General features: G+C 48.9%; 1 protein-coding gene across 1 annotated transcript; it reads right to left on the bottom strand.

Annotated features, from left to right (window-relative positions):
- Positions 1 to 6,998: 6,998 nt before the first annotated feature.
- LOC127307220 (B-box zinc finger protein 24) lies at positions 6,999 to 8,236 on the bottom strand. The gene is made up of 2 exons (XM_051337949.2): positions 7,555 to 8,236; positions 6,999 to 7,413 (listed from the first exon to the last, which is right to left on the bottom strand). Exons 1-2 carry the CDS (start codon positions 8,095 to 8,097, stop codon positions 7,153 to 7,155), a joined length of 804 nt encoding a protein of 267 aa, XP_051193909.1. The 5' UTR covers positions 8,098 to 8,236; the 3' UTR covers positions 6,999 to 7,152.
- Positions 8,237 to 19,717: the final 11,481 nt, after the last annotated feature.

The raw sequence follows: 19,717 nt of genomic DNA, 5'->3' as shown, positions 1-19,717 counted from the left end.
CGGATGATCTAGGTTGCCCCATCTTATTGGTCAATATGCATCTTATATGTGTTGTGATACTTTATTACATCACATATGGGTTTTTTTGCAAATAACCCACAAAAGATAGGCAGGATTTCCGGTGTTCTGGAATTTTCCAGAAAACCGGATAATCCGGCCCCTGGGCAAACCGGAAAATCCGGCCCGGCCGGATTATCCGCCCTAAACTAGGGCCGGATTATCCGGCCTGGGCTGACCCTGAAAGGGTTGAGGACGAGGCCGCGGGGGGCAAACGGTTCACACCAGCCCCCACGCGCCTCTCTCTCCTCTCTCTCCTCTCAAGGTCGCCGGAGCTCCTCCTCCTTGCCGGAGCCGCCCCGTCCACTCCCTCCCGGCGTTTTTGGGTGGATCGGGTGCTCCTCCTCCCTAGCTATCATCTCCTCCAAGAGGCTCCTCCAATGGATGGGGGTATGGTTCACAATCCCTAACCCTAGGTGTTGTGTTTTATACGTGCTATTTTCTTGGTGGAGATGTTGCCTAGTTGTTCCAAATCGATTGTAGTGTACTCCTCTTGCTTCTCACAGGACCGGATTATCCGGTCAGGCCGGATTATCCGTCCCCCTGGGGCACCGGATTATCCGGCCTGGAGCTTCATCGCCGCAGCAGTGTTGGTTCAATCTATCTTGTCTAGACTTGTATCGACTTATAGTATGTTTATAGAGTACATTGCTGTATCATACATGACTTATGAGCATTATCTTCTCTTTGTTATCCGTCTTTGCTTCTCACAGGTAGTGGTTCTCGGGGTACTCGGAGACGTTCAAGGCAGAACCGGTCAAGTGATGAGTTTGCTTCCAATGCGCCTCGCAAGTCTACCGCTAGTAGAAGGAAGAACAAGGAAGCTAGGGTGAACTACAAGGATATGGACCTTATCTCTTATGCAGCAATCCGTATGAAGAACTGGTATGAAGACCTTCCAAGCGATGATGAGATAGAGGGAAGGCGTTTCTGGTGCATGGAGCAGGAGTACATCTACAAGGATATTTATGAGCCCATGAAGAAAGTGCGACCCATGCAAGCTATCAATGTGGATCTTCTGGCTGAAAATAATCATTTTGAGGATGCCATCTAGGTGACTGGTAGGATGGGCTTGCAGGATCTGATGAAGATTCAGTGTGACTACAGTTCAGAGTTGATTAAGCAATTCTATGCTACTCTGGCCTTCAAGAAAGATGAAGAACGCACTATGGAATGGATGTCTGGCTCCACTCATTGTGAGGCAACCTTGCGCCGGTTTGCTTCTATTCTTGGACTTCCAGAAGAAGGTGGTATTCGCCTCTATGGTCCTCAGAAGACAAATAAAAATGTGCTCTTAATCTCTATGACTCATCTGGAGCGGTTGGATCTACCAAGGGGCTCCTTCCCATCTACAGTCAGGTGCTCCGTTTCCTTCGAGCCACCATTGCTCCAAGTGGTGGAAACAATGATGCACTCCGTGGAGCACTTGTGGATCTTATGCACCTCAGCTATAAGTGTGCTCTCGTGATGGCAATGAGGACCAAGACCTCTCTCTTGATGTGATGGACTTCATTTTTAATGAGATCCATGATACCGTGGTCTCCCGGACCACCATGCCATATGCACCCTATATCCAGCTCCTTATCAACAACTCTGTGACTATGGATGAAGACTTGAGTGGGTTCCCATTGGTGAAGCACTCTGTCAAGAAGGCTTACAAGAAGAAGCCGGTTCCCCATGCTGCCCCTACTCCTGGCTCCTTTATGGGAGATGCTCGCACTAGTGGTTTTGCACTTGCTCGCCATGCTGATCTTCCTGCCATGAAGAAGCAAGTAAAGAAGCTTAGTTGGTTCCAGCGTCACATTCTATGCATGAATATTGAGATTCATAAGGAGAACTATGCGGCCAGCCGAGAGCGTTCTGAGATACAGCATACTCAGGCGGTCATTCTTCATAAGCTCAGTGGTGAGCAAGGTCCTCCGCCTCAGCCTCCAGTTCACCCAGGTTACAGTGGGTGGCATTCTTCTCAGGTTCCATGGAATGATCTTGAGGACTGCATTCAGAGGGCCAACAACACTCGCAACTCTCCGGAGGCCCCTGACAATGAAGATGAAGAGGAAGAGGAACAAGAGTACCAGTCCGAGGACGAAGAGGGCTCCGAGTGATCTCCATGGGGCGAGTAGCATCGCGCTTTTCCCCTTTTTGGCGTCTCGATGCCAAAGGGGGAGAAGTGTTCTATTAGGACTTCTCTCGGGGATTTGCATGGTTTGGGCACAAGCATATGCGTTTATCATTCCTTTACTGCTTGTGTTCCCCTTCTTATTTGAACTATTTGGTTTGTTGGTTTGTTCGTTTAAAACTATGTGGTTGTGAGACATTATGTTATGGATTTCGGATTTCTATATGTTGAGATCAAGGTTATTATATTGTGTGTGATGTTATATCTCCACATGGGTATGATTTCTACCACCTTATCTCAACTTCATATATGTCTATGTCTCTTGTTAGAGCTCATGTTGGATACCACTTGTGTTGAGACACCTCGCACCTATGTGTTGTGTATTTGTATTCAAATGCAAATTACTTGTATGCACACATGTAGGAGGAGTGCCTCTATGTTTTGCCAACATGATTGCTCTCCATAGTGATTCTCTTGCAAATCCGTATATTGTCATCAAACACCAAAAACGGGGAGATTGAAAGAACATCTCTCATAATATGTTTTGTGTGTTTGATGTCAATGTATGTGATACACTAATGTTTGTCTAAGTGGTACAGGGATTATATAGATACATATATTCATGTGTGATGGATGTGGTGAGACATGTCAAAAAGAAGCTCTAATAGGATCACCAGGCCGGATAATCCGGGCCGGATATTTCCAGAATATCCGGCCTCCATTTTTCGGCTAAGGACTTGAAGTTTTGTGGCTCAGTATACCCCTGGACAGGGTCCGGACATTTGCCCGGATATTTACCCGGATTTGTCCCAGGGCCGGATATTTCCAAAATATCCGGGCCCCTTGAATTCGGCTAAGGACCAGAAGAAAAGCAGCTCTGGACAGGGCCCGGACATTTGGCCGGATATTTACCTGGTTTTGTCCCTGAGGCCGGATTTTCCGGGGGGGGGGGGGGGGGGGGGGGGCGGATTATCCGGCCCTTACTTAGGCCGGATTATCCGGCCCCCCGGAAGCCCCAACGGCTTGATTTTGGAGAGGGGTATTTATACCCCCCTCCTTCTACCTTGCCCCTTGCTCAATCATTGCACCAAAAATCTGCCAAGCTTCATCTCCATTAGAGCCACCTCAAGAACACAAGATTTGCAAGATCTCCTTCCTCCCCCAACCAAAGCTCTTGATCTTTGGAGATTCGAATGAGAAGACACCGATCTACATCCTCACCGAAGCGATTTACATTTCCCCCTCATTTGTTTGAGGGCCCCTTGCTAGTGTTCCTCTTTGGATCCCTAGTTGATTTGTGTTGATGTATTGTTGTTGATTGTTGTGTTGTTACAGATTTGGGAGCCTCCAATTCGGTTGTGGATGTGTGCCCCAAGAACTTTGTAAAGGCCCGGTTTCCGCCTCGAGGAAATCCCTTAGTGGAAGTGGGCTAGGCCTTCGTGGCGTTGCTCACAGGAGATCTGAGTGAAGCCTTCGTGGCTGTTGGTTTGGCTTGCGTAGCAACCACACTCCTCCAAACGTAGATGTACCTTCTTGCAAAGGAAGGGAACTACGGGAATCATCTCCGTGTCATCGCGTGCTCCACTCTCGGTTACCTCTATCCTATTCTATCTCCTATATATTGCGTAGCTATATCTTGCTTAGTTGATAACCTTGTCATATAGGTAAATTCACTTAGTTGCATATCTAGAGAATTTACCTTTGTGTCAAGCCTAAATTGAAAAAGAACTAAAAATTGGTTAGCACCTATTCACACCCCCCCCCCCCCCTCTAGGTGCGGCATACGATCCTTTCAACTCCACACCGGACTCACTATGCTAGGTCATCTTCTCCAACAAGAAAACAATAGCTTCACCCCCAAACTATCACTGCTTTAGAGTGGGGGGGGGGGGGGGTCAAAAATATCGAAGGATCTCCCATGAAAGAAAGAGAAACATAATTCAGACCTGGAAATGGTAGAAGAAGAACCAAAGAAGGATAAACATGTCATGGGGCAAGACAAACCAGAACTAAAGACAATCCACAATTCCAGTTATGCTAATGTACTCGGTGTAATATGTAATATGAATTGTGTGAGATCTAGAAATGACCACTTGGAGAAGAACAAACGGAAAACAAGAATTGTATGATCGGAGGGAGTAGTACTAATCGAGCTTCCCCAAGGAATCTCAAACTAAAATCATTCAAAGAAACACAACCGCTTGTGCTACTAAAAACGAACCATCTTACATACATTTAATAGGTCTTGCGGTTCAAATAGCTAACTGAATAATAATGAAAGACTAAAGAACAATGGGAGATGCTCATAACCGAAAGATTGAACAATCAAAGGCGAAAAATGAAGAAATTTAGATACATCTATTGTATTGGGAACTAAAGAATTCAACATGTTTGATAGGATTGCACACTAAAAAGAGAACTATGAGATCCATCATAGAGAAGACCCGATCCAACGCAAGGATGCAATTTAAGAGTGAAAGATACAAAAGATATTGAAGAGTAATACTCTTGAACTCTAAGAGACTACAAGCTTATCAACTCAAAAGCTGAAAAAACTGATGAACTGAACGACGAAGAATGAAAACGAGAGGAATGAAGGACTAAAAAAATGACAAACTTAAGAAAGACTGAACATTGAAGAAATTCATAGATGTAGACTGGTGAGAAGAAAAAAAAACTGAAGAAAGAGAGAATGAGAATTCAATAAGATAATAGATAGTTCAAAAAATGAAGAAATGATCAAAGAAATAATATATACATCAATAAATGACTAAATGAAACTGAAAAATGAAGAAATGAAGAACTACGAAATGAAAAACTGAATTTAGAAATGCCTTGAAATGAGTGACTGGAAAAAGAAAGACTAAGCTGAATTCTAAAATGCTAAGAAATGAGTGACGAATAACTGAGAGACTTACACTAAGATAGTAAGATGAGCTGAGAAACAAAGAGCATAGAAAAGACGGATTAAGAAAGAAAAAAATAAGTTTTCATATCAACTGAGGGCTTGTTTGATTCATATATAGAAATGTTGGAGGAAAACCATATGAATAGGAAATTTTACTTTGGTGCCACTATTCATCCATTTGATTCAAATGAATGGGGTGTAAGAACAGTGTAGGATTTTTCCTTTGGTTTAGGTTTCATAGGGAAATCAAAGAAATTCCACAATCCAATCAAACCTCTTTTTTACATTCCTACGCACAAAGAAGGATACAAAGGTCATAAGTTGCATGATAATGATCTAATCTTACCTTTACACTTATTTTAATTATGGTTTTAAGGATTCTGTGTTTTTCCTATTCATGTGAATCAAACATCCAACTTCATAAATTCCCGTGCTTTCACAACCCTATTGGATTACACATGCATCCCTATCATATTCATGTATTTTTCCTATTCCTACGTTTGTGAAATCATACAAATCAAACATGCCCTAAATTAGTGATGAACTAAATTGAACTGACTAATTGACAAGCACTAGAGTAAACTCTGAAACACAACTAATTGTCTGAAAAGCTAATGCAACTATCATGCTTGGAATTGAAGAAATCAATACACTGAAGACTAATAAAAGTAACTTAAAATAGGAAGGGCAGATATAACTAGTGAGAGGATGACATCAAGTGGCCGGTGATCGTCGTCAAGGTTGAGAAGGGCAAGTTTAAGATGAGTGCATCAAGAAGATCATGCTTGAAGCTTGTTGTCCAATTGGTGATAATGGATATTTGAAGATGTGTCATAATAAAGCTATCTCATAATGGTGTATGGGAGCAAATTGCGAGTCTTCAGGAAGCAACAATGATAAAGTGAAGCTTTCCGTCTTGAATGAAGCATGAAGCATGCATCATCATCATCAAGGTCAAGCGGGATGCGCAAGGCAAATGTATGGCCTTGCTACTTTTTCTTTAACCGGTCTCAATATGATTGTTGGGGTTATACAATAGATAGCCGCACTATCAAGAGGGGGCTTTCGGTTTGGTAACTTCATCACATCGTTTTTGGGAGCTCAACCCTTTGCATCCCAATATTTGTTGTTTCCTCCCTGTGTGAGATTCTTGAGCTTGTTGCTAGCTTTTTAACAAGTTTAAGTTCATCAAAAACAGAATCGTATGCGTCTTCTATTGTGTTCTTTAGTTTAGATATTTTTACCTGCTCTTCGTGTTTTACCTCTAAATTCTTGTAAAAATATCCTCTGCTTATATTTCCAGTTTGTTCGGATATCTACTCCTGGAATTTTTATTGGATATTCCTAATACTTACTGATGGGCGACCATGGAGGTGAAACCTGTTTTCTTATCGGATATCTACTTCTGGAATTCAAAGCTTAATAGGATTCAGTCTATCAGTCTCGGTTTATTGCCTATGGAGAATACTCAGCATGTGCAGTTTGGCAAATTCTTCAGTCCCTTTGCAGAATACTGCACAAGGATATCAGTAATGAACTTGGAAAGGACAGCAAGTATTATTGTGATGCACTTGTGCAGTTATGCCGATTGCTACGATCAGAGCTTCGGCGATTACTGATAAACTGTTCTCAGTTTCTTAGTTCCAAGAAGTGTGTAATTGCGCTGTTGTTCCAGTAATGAAATTGCTCGGTGTTCTGTATCTGTCCAAACGCTGAAGCACTAGTTCTACAAGCTGGTGATTACATTTAGTCCTATCGGATATTTGCGCCGTCTTCTACTGTTTTACTTGTCATCTGAATTGTTGTAGAAGTAGCGGCAAGAATTAATACTACTAGAGTATTTCAAAAGGAAATGCATCTTAGCAAAGCTCATCTCTTACGGTTACAGCGAAGTCAAAGATGCACACAACACAGTTGGACAGCACACTAGTTTTTCTTTTTTGCTTTTGTACACAGCTGAGATTAGCACAGGTATACACACCTCCTCTCTGCATACTACTATGGTATACAACAACAGTAGTGCAAAATCACACACGAGAAGCTAGTCTGCCTAGGAAGTACTCCAGTTTTAGCCAAGATCAGGTACGATGAAGAAGTCCTCGTCGTCGGTGATCTCGACCCTGGCCTTCTTGCTCTGGCGCACGCCGGCGTTGGCGGCGACTCTGCTGGCGGTCCTGTAGTAGGCGTCGTCGTCCGCCACCTGCGAGGCGAAGAACTCGGGGACCTCCATGGTGGCCCTGCCGGCCTTGGGCCCCTGGTCGTGGAACAGCTCCATGTCCGCGGTGAACCACTCCAGCTCTTTGAAGCCGAGGGGGGAATCTTTGTGCAGCTGCAAATTAACATGATCGAGTAGAGGTAAGTATACCGTTATAATAAGATCGAGACGGAAGGGGGACCCTGAGCAGAGCAGGGCAGGCATAGTTAGTTGTTGGAACATCACATCGGTGGTGGGAGTTAATTAGGTTGGTACCTTGTCGCTGGACTCGTAGTCGGAGAACTGCAGCAGCTCGTCGACGGCCCAGCCCTGCGGCAGGAACTGGGGCGGCGAGGGCACCTGCTGCTGCTGCGACTCGGCGGGCGCGGCGGGCTGGGCCGGCGGGTGCTGGTGGTCGGAGGCGATCTTGGGCGCGGGGGCGTGGTGGTCTGCGTCGTGGTGGTGGCCGGCGCTGTGGTCGGCGCAGGCGGAGACGGGGCCGAGGCCGACGCGGATCCCCGTGGCGAGGTAGCGCTGGTGGTTCCCCGAGAGCGTGCCGGGTACGTGGATGGGCTCGTCGCAGTCGCGGCAGAAGAGCGCCCTGTCCTCGACGCAGAAGATGAAGGCGGCCTTCTCCTGGCAGACGTCGCAGCGCGGGAGCTTGGCGCCGAGCGCGTCGAGCGGGAGGCGCTGGTGCTTGCTGGCCAGCCTGTTGGCGGCGTGGATCTCCACGTCGCAGAGCGCGCACAGCGCCGCCTCGTCGGCGCAGCACACGACGGTGGCCGCCGCGACGCCGCAGGAGTCGCACTGGATCTTCATGCTACCTCGCGGCTAGGCTAGTGAGAGCTCTGGACTAGACTGCCGGAGAAGAGATAAGGCTTGGTTCTGTACTTCTGGTAGCTAGCTGGGAGGAAGAAAGAAATGTGAGAAGGAGAGGGATCCAGAAGCAGGGAGGCGCGAGTGGTGCATATAAGAGCCGGGGGCGGGCACGCAAGCTCGCAATCAGTGAGAGGGAGGGGGGAGCTTGTGGTGGAGAAGAAGCCGCGGGAAACTGGTGGCTGCAGGCGCACCTCGGGGAGCATGGGGGAACATGGGCTTGAATTCCCGCCGCATAAAGCAACAGCTCCCGCCTGCACGTCCGGGCCAAGATTTTGATCTCATTCGATATTTTGATCCGCTCTGCTGACGAGGAGGAGTATAAAAATCTGGGACGAACTTGCGGTCATGGCCGCCTCCTTCTTTCCGAGACGGGATGCGGGAGCTACACGTGGGGCCCCGTGCTGCGCATGCGAGCTCCGACGTGTCCAGGACTCAGTGGCTGATTTTTGGTTTAACTCAAAGGTCCGACTTTGAATAAGGATATCTCCAACGAGGCACTTCGGACGAATACCATTGGTTTAACTCAAAGGTCCGATTTTTGGTTTAACTCAAAGGTCCGACACATTTTGGAGATCCCAATGTTTTGTTTTCATGCTTCTTCTTTTCCTTCTTTGAAAAACCCTCCAATTTCTACATCGATTGATGAATCTTTAAAAGAGCACGGAGAACAAACGCGAAAATAAGCTGTACTGATCATGCCATGCTTTCTCGAATCAAGCAAATTTAAAAATTTAACATACAAACTAGAGAACAAACGAGAAAACAAACAAATTATAAATTAATTCTTGGCCTTCTTGTTAGAAGGCCCCGCCTCGTCTGCTTGTCACCTCCTCCTCCGAAGAGGTACTGCCGGTCGACGCGTCCGATGAGTTTGAGTTCCAGTCGGACGACTGGTCAGTGGGGTCTTCCTTGTCATCGGTGAACGGACGACGACGCTTCGCCTGCGCCCGCGCCTGCGCCCTTGCCTCCTTCCTTGCCGCCGCCGCGTCGTCCACCGCCTCCAGCCGTGCCCACTTGGCGTCGGAGTCCTCCTCCTCCTCCTGGCCATCGAGGCCAACGGCGCCTCCCTCCTCCTCGGCCTTCGTCGGCGGGGAGCTAGGGTTGCTGGGTGTCGCAGCCCTATCCCACAAATGCCGCCATCCCGGCGGCTTTCCCTCGCAGTCTGTGTCCGATGACAACGATATGTTGCTCATGGTGGCTAGCTGGTGTTGGAGAAGAAGAAGAATGGCAGACGATTAGACGTGAATTACTGCAGGCGCAGGGGTTATATTCAGCGAGGATTAATGACAACGCGTATAACGAAGAGGCATGCGGTTGCTCTTCCGCGACGGTTTAGCGCTCCATTCCGGCGGTTGGCGGGTTGATCGGTGCGGTTGCCATTCCGACGGTTGGCCTCCCCGGAAGTTTCTGCTTTAATTCGCGCGATCGAGCCAGGGTCGCGGCTAGGTAGTCCCGTGGGGGAAGCTAGCGGACGCTTGGCGCGACCGCGCAGCGTCCGCGGAGAGCAAATGTGCTGCATATTTGCGACACGTTTGCGTCGCTGCGGATGCCCCGGACGCGTCGCCCCGCTCGAGCAGGGTGCATGCGCATTTCCGGTTCGCGCGGATGCAACGGTCAGCATCCGTTTGTCGCTCCGTTGGAGATGCCCTAACAAAGCTCTCAACCGGCCATAATTACACAACCCTCCTAACAACACAATACAACACAACACACCACACCACAACAGCCGAACGATACAAGAGCACCATGCTGATTAAACATGTTGCATGGGCTGATTATCCAAATGGACCCCTCTGAGTTGCGATACTGATTTGATACTTCTAAGTTGTGGTAGAAACTGTTATCTTAGCTCGATCAAGGTACATATCATGTCTAAAATGGCACAAAGATACATGTACAATTAATTTTAAGTCTCCACTCGCAATTATCTTCAATTGAAAACTAAACATGATTTGAAACCTTTGCAACTACCTATTGTTGTTAGATTAAAAACAAATGATCAAGCCTGCACAGAGTGATTTTGTGATTGACATGGAGGTCACAAAATGGTTCTTTTATATATTGAACTTATGGGGCTAAGTTCGACCCAATACCCACATTTGATACTGATTTTTTTTTTGCCAAGAGTAAAACAACAAGGTTAGTCGCACCAGGGTTATGAAAACAGCTCCCTGCAGCACACAACCTAAGAATACACCGCATGGATATTCAGTTAGTGGTTGCGACGTTGCGTTTTACATGAAAATATGTAGATCTCAATTTCGATCCAATATCCAGATTATTTAACTTCTTCATAGTTGAAACTTAAATATTGATGATTATTGTTGTGAATTTTTTCGGACGGGTTCAATTACCCTTGTCTTTGTTGTCCAGACTAGTAAGAGCATCTCCAGCCGTCTCCCCGACGAGGCCCCCGACAACCGTTTTTTTACATCCGAACAGCGTTATTCGCCCCAGCCACGTCCCCGGCTCCTCGTTTTCCCCCCGGATTTGGCCTTTCATCCGCCCGGAGAGCACAGTACATTCCCGCCCCCCCGGGGTGCGCTCGGGGACTCCGCACGAGAGAAAAGCAGAGACGGGCCCGCTCTGTCGGCGAGAGAACACACGAACCCCACCACTTTGTCGTCGCAAATCCCCCCTCCCCTCCCGTTGCTCTGTCGCCGCCGACACCACCCCTCGCCAATCCGCCGGCCGGTTGCCTCAACTCCGCCGTTCCTCCACCCAACAGCCTATATTCCGCCGCCCGTCCTACCCTCTACGTATTTTCCGCCCTCCAAAAGCTCTCTGGCGTCGCTCCTCGTCGACACGCCTGGCAGGTGTTCGTCCAATTGTCTGGCCGGATATGGACTCCGACGAGGAGGAGGAGCAGATGTTCGCCGAGCTTTTTGAAGAAGAAATGGCAGCCGCGGCCCAAGACGAGGAGCACATGCTGATCCTAGCTTGCCTGTCCGGCTTGTACGCCGAGTCAGCCATTGGTCGCCGTGGTGGGTCGGCACCAGGTCGTCGGAAGTGCAAACCGATGCAGCGAATGGAGGGCTACTGCATGCTCTACGCCGACTACTTCGCCGACGATCCATTGCACGGTGAGGCTGTTTTTAGACGTCGTTTCAGGATGAGCCGGAAGCTCTTCCTGAAAATTATGTATGCCCTTCGAGAGTACGACTCCTATTTCAAATGCAAGTTGGATTGCACCGGCATGGCAGGGTTCTCCGCCCTCCAAAAGTGCACGGTGGCTATGCGGATGCTGGCATATGGAGCTCCTAGTGATTCTACCGATGATTATCTTCGGATGGCGGAGTCCATCACCCTTGATTGTTTCTACTGGTTCTGCAGGGCAGTGATACCAGTGTTCGGGGATATCTACTTGAGATCACCCATTTGTCGAAGACACTGCTAAGATCCTCGCTGTCAATGAAGCTTGAGGATTTCCAGAGATGCTTGGAAGCATTGACTGCATGCATTGGAAATGGAAGAACTGTCCGTTTGCCTGGCAGAGAATGTACAAGGGTCACAAAAAGGCTGCATTGTGATACTCTTGAGGCAGTGGCTACCTATGATCTCTGGATTTGGCACTCCTTCTTTGGTATGAAGGGATCCAACAACAACATCAACGTCTTGCAGTGCTCGCCGATCTTCTCCAAGCTTGTTGAGGGTCATGCTCCCCCGGTTAACTTTGTGATCAATGGCCGGCAGTACAACAAGGGATACTATTTTGCAGACGGTATTTATTCAAAGTGGGCAATATTTGTGAAGACTATCTCAAGCCCCACCCTCCCGAAGGAGTAGCAGTTTATCAAGGAACAAGAAGGTTGCCGAAAGAACGTCGAGCGTGCATTTGGTGTCCTCCAGCAGAGATTTGATGTAGTCCGGTTTGCCGCTTTGACTTGGTCCAAAGATCAGATGCGGGAGGTGATGAACTGTTGCGTGTGCTTACACAACATGATTATCGAGAATGAGCGGAAGTATCCGGTTCCTCCGAGCGAGCAAGTTGCACCATATGATAGAGAGGGTCCTCTTGCACAGCCTAACCACCAGGTGCCGGCATCGTGAGCTGCGTTCATCACTATGCGTCAGGAGATTCGAGACTCCACAATGCATCAACAACTGCAGGATGATCTGATGGAGCACATATGGACGCTTCGAGGCAACCAACTAGTTTTCATTAAATTTGTTTGAAAACTTATCTTGTTTTGTTGAACTGTAATATTTATTTGTAAAAATAAGCAAATGTTGGCAAAGCTGGTCAAATTCGCCGAACTATGCTGCATATTTGAGATTATGATCGTTTTCAGAGACATTTTTTTTCTTAAAAACGTCAAACACCGGGTGTTTACCGGGGAGACGGCTGAAACTTCGGTACTTCCCGAACCAAAATTTCGTTTAATCCATCACAAAATAGCGCCGAACTTCAGCCTGAGGAGCCCAACCGGTGAAGATGCTCTAATTCCCAGTGTGTACGCAACAATGCATGCTAGACAACTCTGCCGATGATTGTGGACCGGTGCCGAATTTATTTTTCGTTTTCAGAAAGATGCTGCCGAAAAGTCTTAGCCACACGCATTTATGCCGCAATTGGGCAGACGAAGTGCCGTTATCACCCCCATGAATTATTAGTCCATGTTTTTTTCTCGGAAAGAAGTTCACCCCCATGAATTATTAAGCCATAAGGACATCATTAGGCAGACTGCTTTCAGCCTATAGGCGGATATTTTCCCGATATATTTTTCCGAGAGAATTATCCCCGATAAACTAATCTGGTAATAGATTAAAACATTCACGGACTCATGGGCTCACCGCTCACGGCTACTTATCTTTTTCATTAAGATGTACTGTAGAAAGGAGGTTTTACAGACTACGTTCGGCTCAGCCACCCACACCCACCACAAAACGAAAGAAAAGCTACTCCTCTCTCAAGCCCGCCATAGCATGCACCAGTTTTCATAGCCGCAGATCCTCCTTTGCGGGAGCGATAAGCTGCTCCATACTAGTGCTCTGCCTTTTGAAAGTTCGCAGTTTGCGCTCCAGCCAAATCCTTCGCATCCAGTGGGGGAGGACGTTCTAAAGTTTGGTAGGGTAAAATTATAGGCATACATTATTATTTAGCTTGAACCATGGGTACTTTGGGGAAGGGGGGGGGGGGGGGGGGGAGATGCCCCCTCCCCTATATTTATATTGTGTAAGTCAGTTTTTTTAATTTTTAAATGATTCCAATCAAAATTTGATCGCATCACTCAACGTAAAAGTTGTTTATTTGAATTGGTAATATTATAAAGGCAAGGTAATAGCAATATTTTTAAATAGAAGTAGAACCTATAAACATACTAAAAGTGAAATTTTATTTCCATCCAAAAGTCGTAGACAGTAAAAAAAGTTATAACTTCTTTTTGAAAATCTTTCTTAGTTTCAACACGATAAGAATGCTACATTTATGGGAGATTCGTACATAATTTTTTTACGGGATGAGTTGGCAACCAGCGAGCGATCGCATGAGATCTTGCAAGAACTGGTGAAGGACTCTCTTCCAATCACTCAAGTCCACGTCGTGCCCGTAAACATATCCCGTACAGATCTGCCCGTGAGTATAGCATTTTTGCTTTTGAATATATCTCGCTCTATAGCATGCTCATACGAAACATATCTACTATTTTGTTGTTTCTAATGTTATTATTCATGATACTTGATAATTTTTATTCTATTTATTGGGACTAACATATTAATAGTTGTAAAAGTGCACATATTTTTTAATTACACTTTGATATGTAAGGATTGCATGTATATTAGACTAATCACGAAGTAGCCTCTCATTGTGTTGAAATTTGGAATTTCTCAAAATTTATCCCTCATAGACATGTTCTTCAAGATTGCCAAAAGGCTTTGGAAAGATGATATCAAATAAAATAAATCAAGACATGAGAGTTGTGTGCCTCTTCTAAAACTTTCGTTTTTCTATTTAAACATCTAAATCTGAGTTCTTATGAAACAAAAAGTCTGATTTACTTAACAGAAAATAATGAATATTATATACACATAAAGAACATACGTGAATATATGTAGTTTTTATCCAAAAATAAAGGTGGAGCAGCTGGCCCATCTTGCCCTAAGGGGAGCTCCGCCCCTGTTCACATCCCAGTCATGGCTCACGGCTACTACGGCGCCACACCATCACATCACGATGCTTAGAGCATCTTCAGTCGCATACGCAAACGCGACACGAATACAACACGTCCCCCAAACGCTCAATCCGGCGCCGTTTGGGGGACGGTTTGGGGGACGCGACTGGAGATGCTCTTAGAGCATCTCTAGCCGCGTCCCCAAAGAGGCCCCAAAGATATTTGTAGCGTGTCGGACAAAATTTCGTTCCAGCCACGCGTCCCAAAGGCTTTCTCCGTTCGGCGTGGTTCAATACGGTGTCCGGCGCCCCGATCCCGTCTACGCTCCATAGGGGACGCTCCGGGCACGTCGTGCACAATAAAATGCAAGGCGACGAGATGCGGGCCCGACGTGTCAGCGACACGGAAGTCTAAAACTCTATCGCCTAACTCTGGTCAAGCGACGTTAATGGTGTCCAACTTTTCCAGGAGTCGCAGCGACGCATCTCGTCGTGCATGACCGCGTGGCCATCCGCGCCGGCGTTATTGTGGCCAACGCCCCGCTGCCGCTTCGCCTACCGCCGCTGTACAATAAGAGTGCCCCTCCTTCCATCCCCATTCCAATCTCGCTGCTCCAATCTCTCGTCGCTCTAATCTCCCGCCGCTCTATCGCCACTCCAATCTCCTTCTCTCTCGCCACTGCCAATCTCCTCGCCACTACCAATCTCCAATGTCGTTGTCCCGCAAGAGCGTCGCGGAAAACGACTTCGGTCGCGGCAGCCTCACCGTGGCGGAGGCGTGGGCGCTGTACCGCGCGGGATATCCTATCACACCGGACATGCGCCTGCCAAGCAGCGGATGGTGGAGGATAGCCGTCAACGGCGTCGGCGTCCCGCCGCCGCAGGGCACGGAGCGCTGGAGGGACGCGATCAGGACCCGGCGGGCTCGCCTCACAGCCGAGGAGCGGGCCGATCAAACCTGGGCGCCCACCTGAAATGACGCCTGGTGGGTCGACTATTTCCAGGCACAACACGATGCCGAGATGCACAGCATCGCCGACCTCATCGGCCAGCGGAACACCTGGAATAGATGAGGGGCGCCTCCGTTTGTGGGGCGTTACCGGCCGCACCCTGGAGCACGTCGTCGACGCCATCCAGAACGGCGCCCAGGCTTGAGATGCCACCGTCGCCGCCACCATCTCCTATGCCCGCAGCGCGCTGGTAGCTGAGGAGGACGCACTCGTCCTCCTCCAACTCTTCTTCATCAGGGCCGATGCGATCGGCGCCTTCGCCGCACCGCGCCGCTCCCAACACCGTGCCTAAGCGCGAGGTGAAGGACGAGCAAGAGTATGCGACACCGCCCGTCAATCTGAGGCGCGGCGGCAGCATAGGAGGTGAAGGACGAGCAGGACGATGAGGAAGCCGTGAAGGCAGTGCAGCTGGTGGAGTACGAGCGCCAGCAACGCCTCATCTCCAGTAGCGATGACCCCGAGGTGATGAGGACATCCCTATTAAACTACTACCTCCGTCATTGCAAGATGAAGATGATGCTGCTGTGAAGCTCAAGTCCAATGAAGTTAGGATTGGACCTATGACAAGAGCTCGTGCGAAGCTACTCAAACAACAGGTGAACTTGTTCCTAAGTGATAGTTTGATCGATGAGAACTTTATACTGCCTAAGTCATTTTACTTATGTATGATCAGGTATGAAGAGAGAGCAAGCATCGCACGAGGAGGAGAGGAGCAGCTGGACAAGAAGCTGGACGTGAAGCTGGACATGGAGCTGGCCATGAAGCTGGACATGAAGACATCCCATGGAAGCGCGAGGGAGGAGAGGGAGGCATGCGTGAGGGAAGAAGACGAAGTCCAGGCCGGCGTCAGGCCCGGTCTGACCGGCTGCCACGCCGGCGCGCCCGGTCCCCATCCCGGTCCAATCGTACGCCACGCCGGGTCAGCCCGGCGCCGACCGGATCATCAACCGTGGCACGCCGGGCAACATCTAGTAAGCCTGGACCCCTAGCCCGGTCACCACCCGGTGCCAGGCCCGGTTCCGACCGGCCTTCCCGGTCCCAGACCCGGTCGATCGGCCCCCTGACCGGCCGTGTCCGAGTCTGTCTCGACCAAATCCGATCTGGGTCGGTTTTTAATGTATCTTTTCTACCCCTGGTCATCCTGAACCCCTATATAAGTGCCCAGGACGCCCCCAAATTAGGCTTAGACCACATTTAAGATAAACCCTAGTTCATAGTTGATTGCTTGGCAACTCTATCGAATTCTTACACCATATTGCATTGATTTGGTGTATACCCTGAAAGTCTTGTGTGATCTGCTGTTCCATTGGGAAATAGACGGTTGCAACGTACCGCTTCGTGGTCGGCGGCTACGTGCGCAAGTGTGTGGAGTTGCGAATATCTTGTAGGGTTGAGAGTTGTTGCATTGGCGACATGGACCAATCGAGAGACTTCATTGCGTCATACAAGTTATCATCCACTTCTTCATCGAGTTATCTCCGTTGTGTTCATCCCGTGATCATCATCACCACCGTGCTTACTGAGAACATCGGGCCACCCCATATCATCTTGGTATCATATTTCAGTGTTTCCTCGGTAAGCCATCCACAATCCACCCCATAGTTGAGTTGTGAGTGTTTTTCTATCCAGAAAAAGCAATAAAAAGTTAGGGATATGGTTTGCCATCGCCTTAGATTGCACTAATTTCGAGTTTTAGTTGTTTTTCGTAGTTGTTTTTGGCGTATCTTTTTCTTCCATCTAGTATTGTTAGGGTTTGTGTTTCGATATCATCTATTTTTCAGTTTTGTTTCTCCGAGTCCACATAGCGTACTGTGTGCTTGTTCCTAACCATAGACACAGCCTTTTGGTATAAGTGACTAGGAACTTTTCCAATATAGACTAGTTTTACTGCTCGACAGGCTGCTCATTAGGGTTTTGGTGTTTTGCAATTTCTGTTGGCCGTGTTAGCAAGGAATTGAGTCATAAAATCAAAAAAAAAATATAAAAGAGAAAAGAAGCAAAAAAGAGCTACATAGCTGCGTGTGATAAAATAAAAAATAAAAAAAGTGAAGTGCTAGTGAGATCAAGTGAAGGCCTAGTTTACTTTTCTGCACCCGTAGTTGAGCAATCTTGTGCATGTTTCGTTGAGCTTTGCTAGTCTCTCTCGCGTGCATTGCAACTTTTTCATCCATATAGTTGCATTGCCACATTTATCGTCTTGTGTGCGTATCATTGGTTGTCTATGGTCAGGGCTAGAGCTTATTATTGGTGCAAATAGGTAGCCTACCTACAGCCCCACATATATCCTGCTTTGTCATGTGATTTGTTCTTATACCCTTGATATTCGCTTCGCTACATCCGTGCACTAGTTGTCACTACAAGTGGTAAGCAACACTAATTCACTTTGGAGCGGTAAGATTTCCTGCAGGGTTGTGTGATCTGCTATTCCATTGGGAATTAGACGGTTGCAACTTACCGCTTCATGGTCGGCGGCTACGTGCACAAGTGTGTGGAGTTGCGAATATCTTGCAAGGTTGATAGCTGTTGCATTGGCGACAGGGACTAATCGAGAGACTTCGTTGCATCATACAAGTTATCATCCACTTCATCATCGAGTTATCTCTGCTGTGTTCATCCCGTGATCATCATCACCACCATGCTTACTAGAAGATCGGGCCACCCCATATCACGAGGACTACCCTGGCTTGCACGCATCGTTCGCGGCGTCACTGAACGTCAAGGACGCCTGGAGGGGCGACCTAGACTTGGCGATCGCCATGTCCATCCGCGACTCCGGGAAGCCACTCGTCGACCTCATCGACAACGGCGAGGCTGGCCCAAACGTCGTGGTGAAAGACGAGCCCGTCAACGAGCCCGACAAGCGCGGAAAGCAGGACGTCGTCGTCGACGACATGTACAACTTTCACCAGTACTACGACGCCTCTGGCCGTCACAAATACTACTAGATTACGGTTTAGTTTAAATTTCATCGAATTTCGTTCGAATCTATGTAATATATACCAAGTTTGAATGAATTCAGTCGTTTTCGCTTAAAACTCTAAGCGACACAGAAGTCTAAAACTCTATCGCCTACCTCTGGTCAAGCGACGTTAATGGCGACCAACTTTCCCAGGCATCGCAGCGACGCGTCTCGTCGTGCATGGCCGCGTGGCCATCCGCGCCGTCGTTATTGTGGCCAACGTCACGCTGACGCTTCGCCTACCGCCGCTGTACAATAAGAGTTCCCCTCCTTCTGTCCCCATTCCAATCTCGCCACTCCAATCTCTCGCAGCTCCAATCTCTCGTCGCTCTAATCTCCCGCCGCTCTATCGCACTCCGATCTCCTTCTCTCTCGCCGCTGCCAATCTCCTCGCCACTACCAATCTCCAATGTCGTCGTCCCGCAAGAGCTTCGCGGTGAATGGCTTCGATCGCGGCAGCCTCACCGTGGCGAAGGCGTGGGCGTTGTACCGCGTGGGATATCCTATCCCGTCGGACATGCGCCTGCCAAGCAGCGGCGGGTGGAGGATAGCCGTCAACGGCGTCGGCGTCCCGCCGCCGCAGAGCACGGAGCGCTGGAGGGACACGATAAGGACCCGGCGGGCTCGCCTCACTGCCCAGGAGCAGGCCAATCCAACCTGGGCGCCCACCGGCAACGACGCCTGGTGGGTCGACTATTTCCAGGCGCAACACGATGCCGAGATGAACAGCACCGCCGACCTCATCGGCCGGCGGAACACCTGGAACAGATGAGGGGCGCCTCCGTTTCTGGGGCGTTCCCGGGCGCACCTTGGAGCATGTCGACGGCGACATCAAGAACGGTGCCCAGGCTGGAGATGCCGCCGTCCCCGCCACCATCTCCTATGACCGCATCGCTAGCAGCCGAGGAGGACGCACTCGTCCTCCTCCAACTCTTCTTCGTCAGGGCCGACGCGATTGGCGCCTTCGTCGCACCACGCCGCTCCAAACACCGTGCCTAAGCGCGAGGTGAAGGACGAGCTAGAGTATGCGACGCCGCCCGTCAATCCGACGCGCGGCGATAGCACCATCAGCCGGCAGCAGCACAGGCGCGCCGGTGGTGCCCTCCTCATCCCAAGGCGGCGGTGAAGGACGAGCCGGATGACGAGGAAGCCGTGAAGGCGGCACAGCTGGGGGAGTACGAGCGCCAGCAACGCCTTATCGCCAGCAACGACGACCCCGAGGACTGCCCTGGCTTGCGGCGTCACTGAACGACAAGGACGCCTGGAGGGGCGACCTAGACTTGGCGATCGCCATGTCCATCTACGACTCCGGGAAGCCGCTCGTTGACCTCACCGACAACGGCGAGGCTGGCCCAAACGACGTGGTGAAAGACGAGCCCGTCAACGAGCCCGAGCGCGACAAGCAGGACGTCGTCGTCGACGACATGTACAACTTTCACCAGTACTACGATGGCTCTGGCCGTCGCAAGTACTACTAGATTA

Source organism: Lolium perenne, chromosome 6, assembly GCF_019359855.2.
Source record: "Lolium perenne isolate Kyuss_39 chromosome 6, Kyuss_2.0, whole genome shotgun sequence".
In the NCBI taxonomy this organism is placed as follows: Eukaryota; Viridiplantae; Streptophyta; class Magnoliopsida; order Poales; family Poaceae; genus Lolium; species Lolium perenne.
The sequence above is the reverse complement of the archived record's forward strand: the minus strand, read 5'-3'. Positions and strand labels throughout refer to the sequence as shown.

Bases quoted from the DNA above. Each gene is read 5' to 3' on its own strand.
- LOC127307220 (XM_051337949.2), bottom strand. From the start codon at position 8,097: ATGAAGATCCAGTGCGACTCCTGCGGCGTCGCGGCGGCCACCGTCGTG. The intron at 7,414-7,554 runs GTACCAACCTAA...GTTAATTTGCAG, and splicing joins ACTACGAGTCCAGCGACAAG to CTGCACAAAGATTCCCCCCT.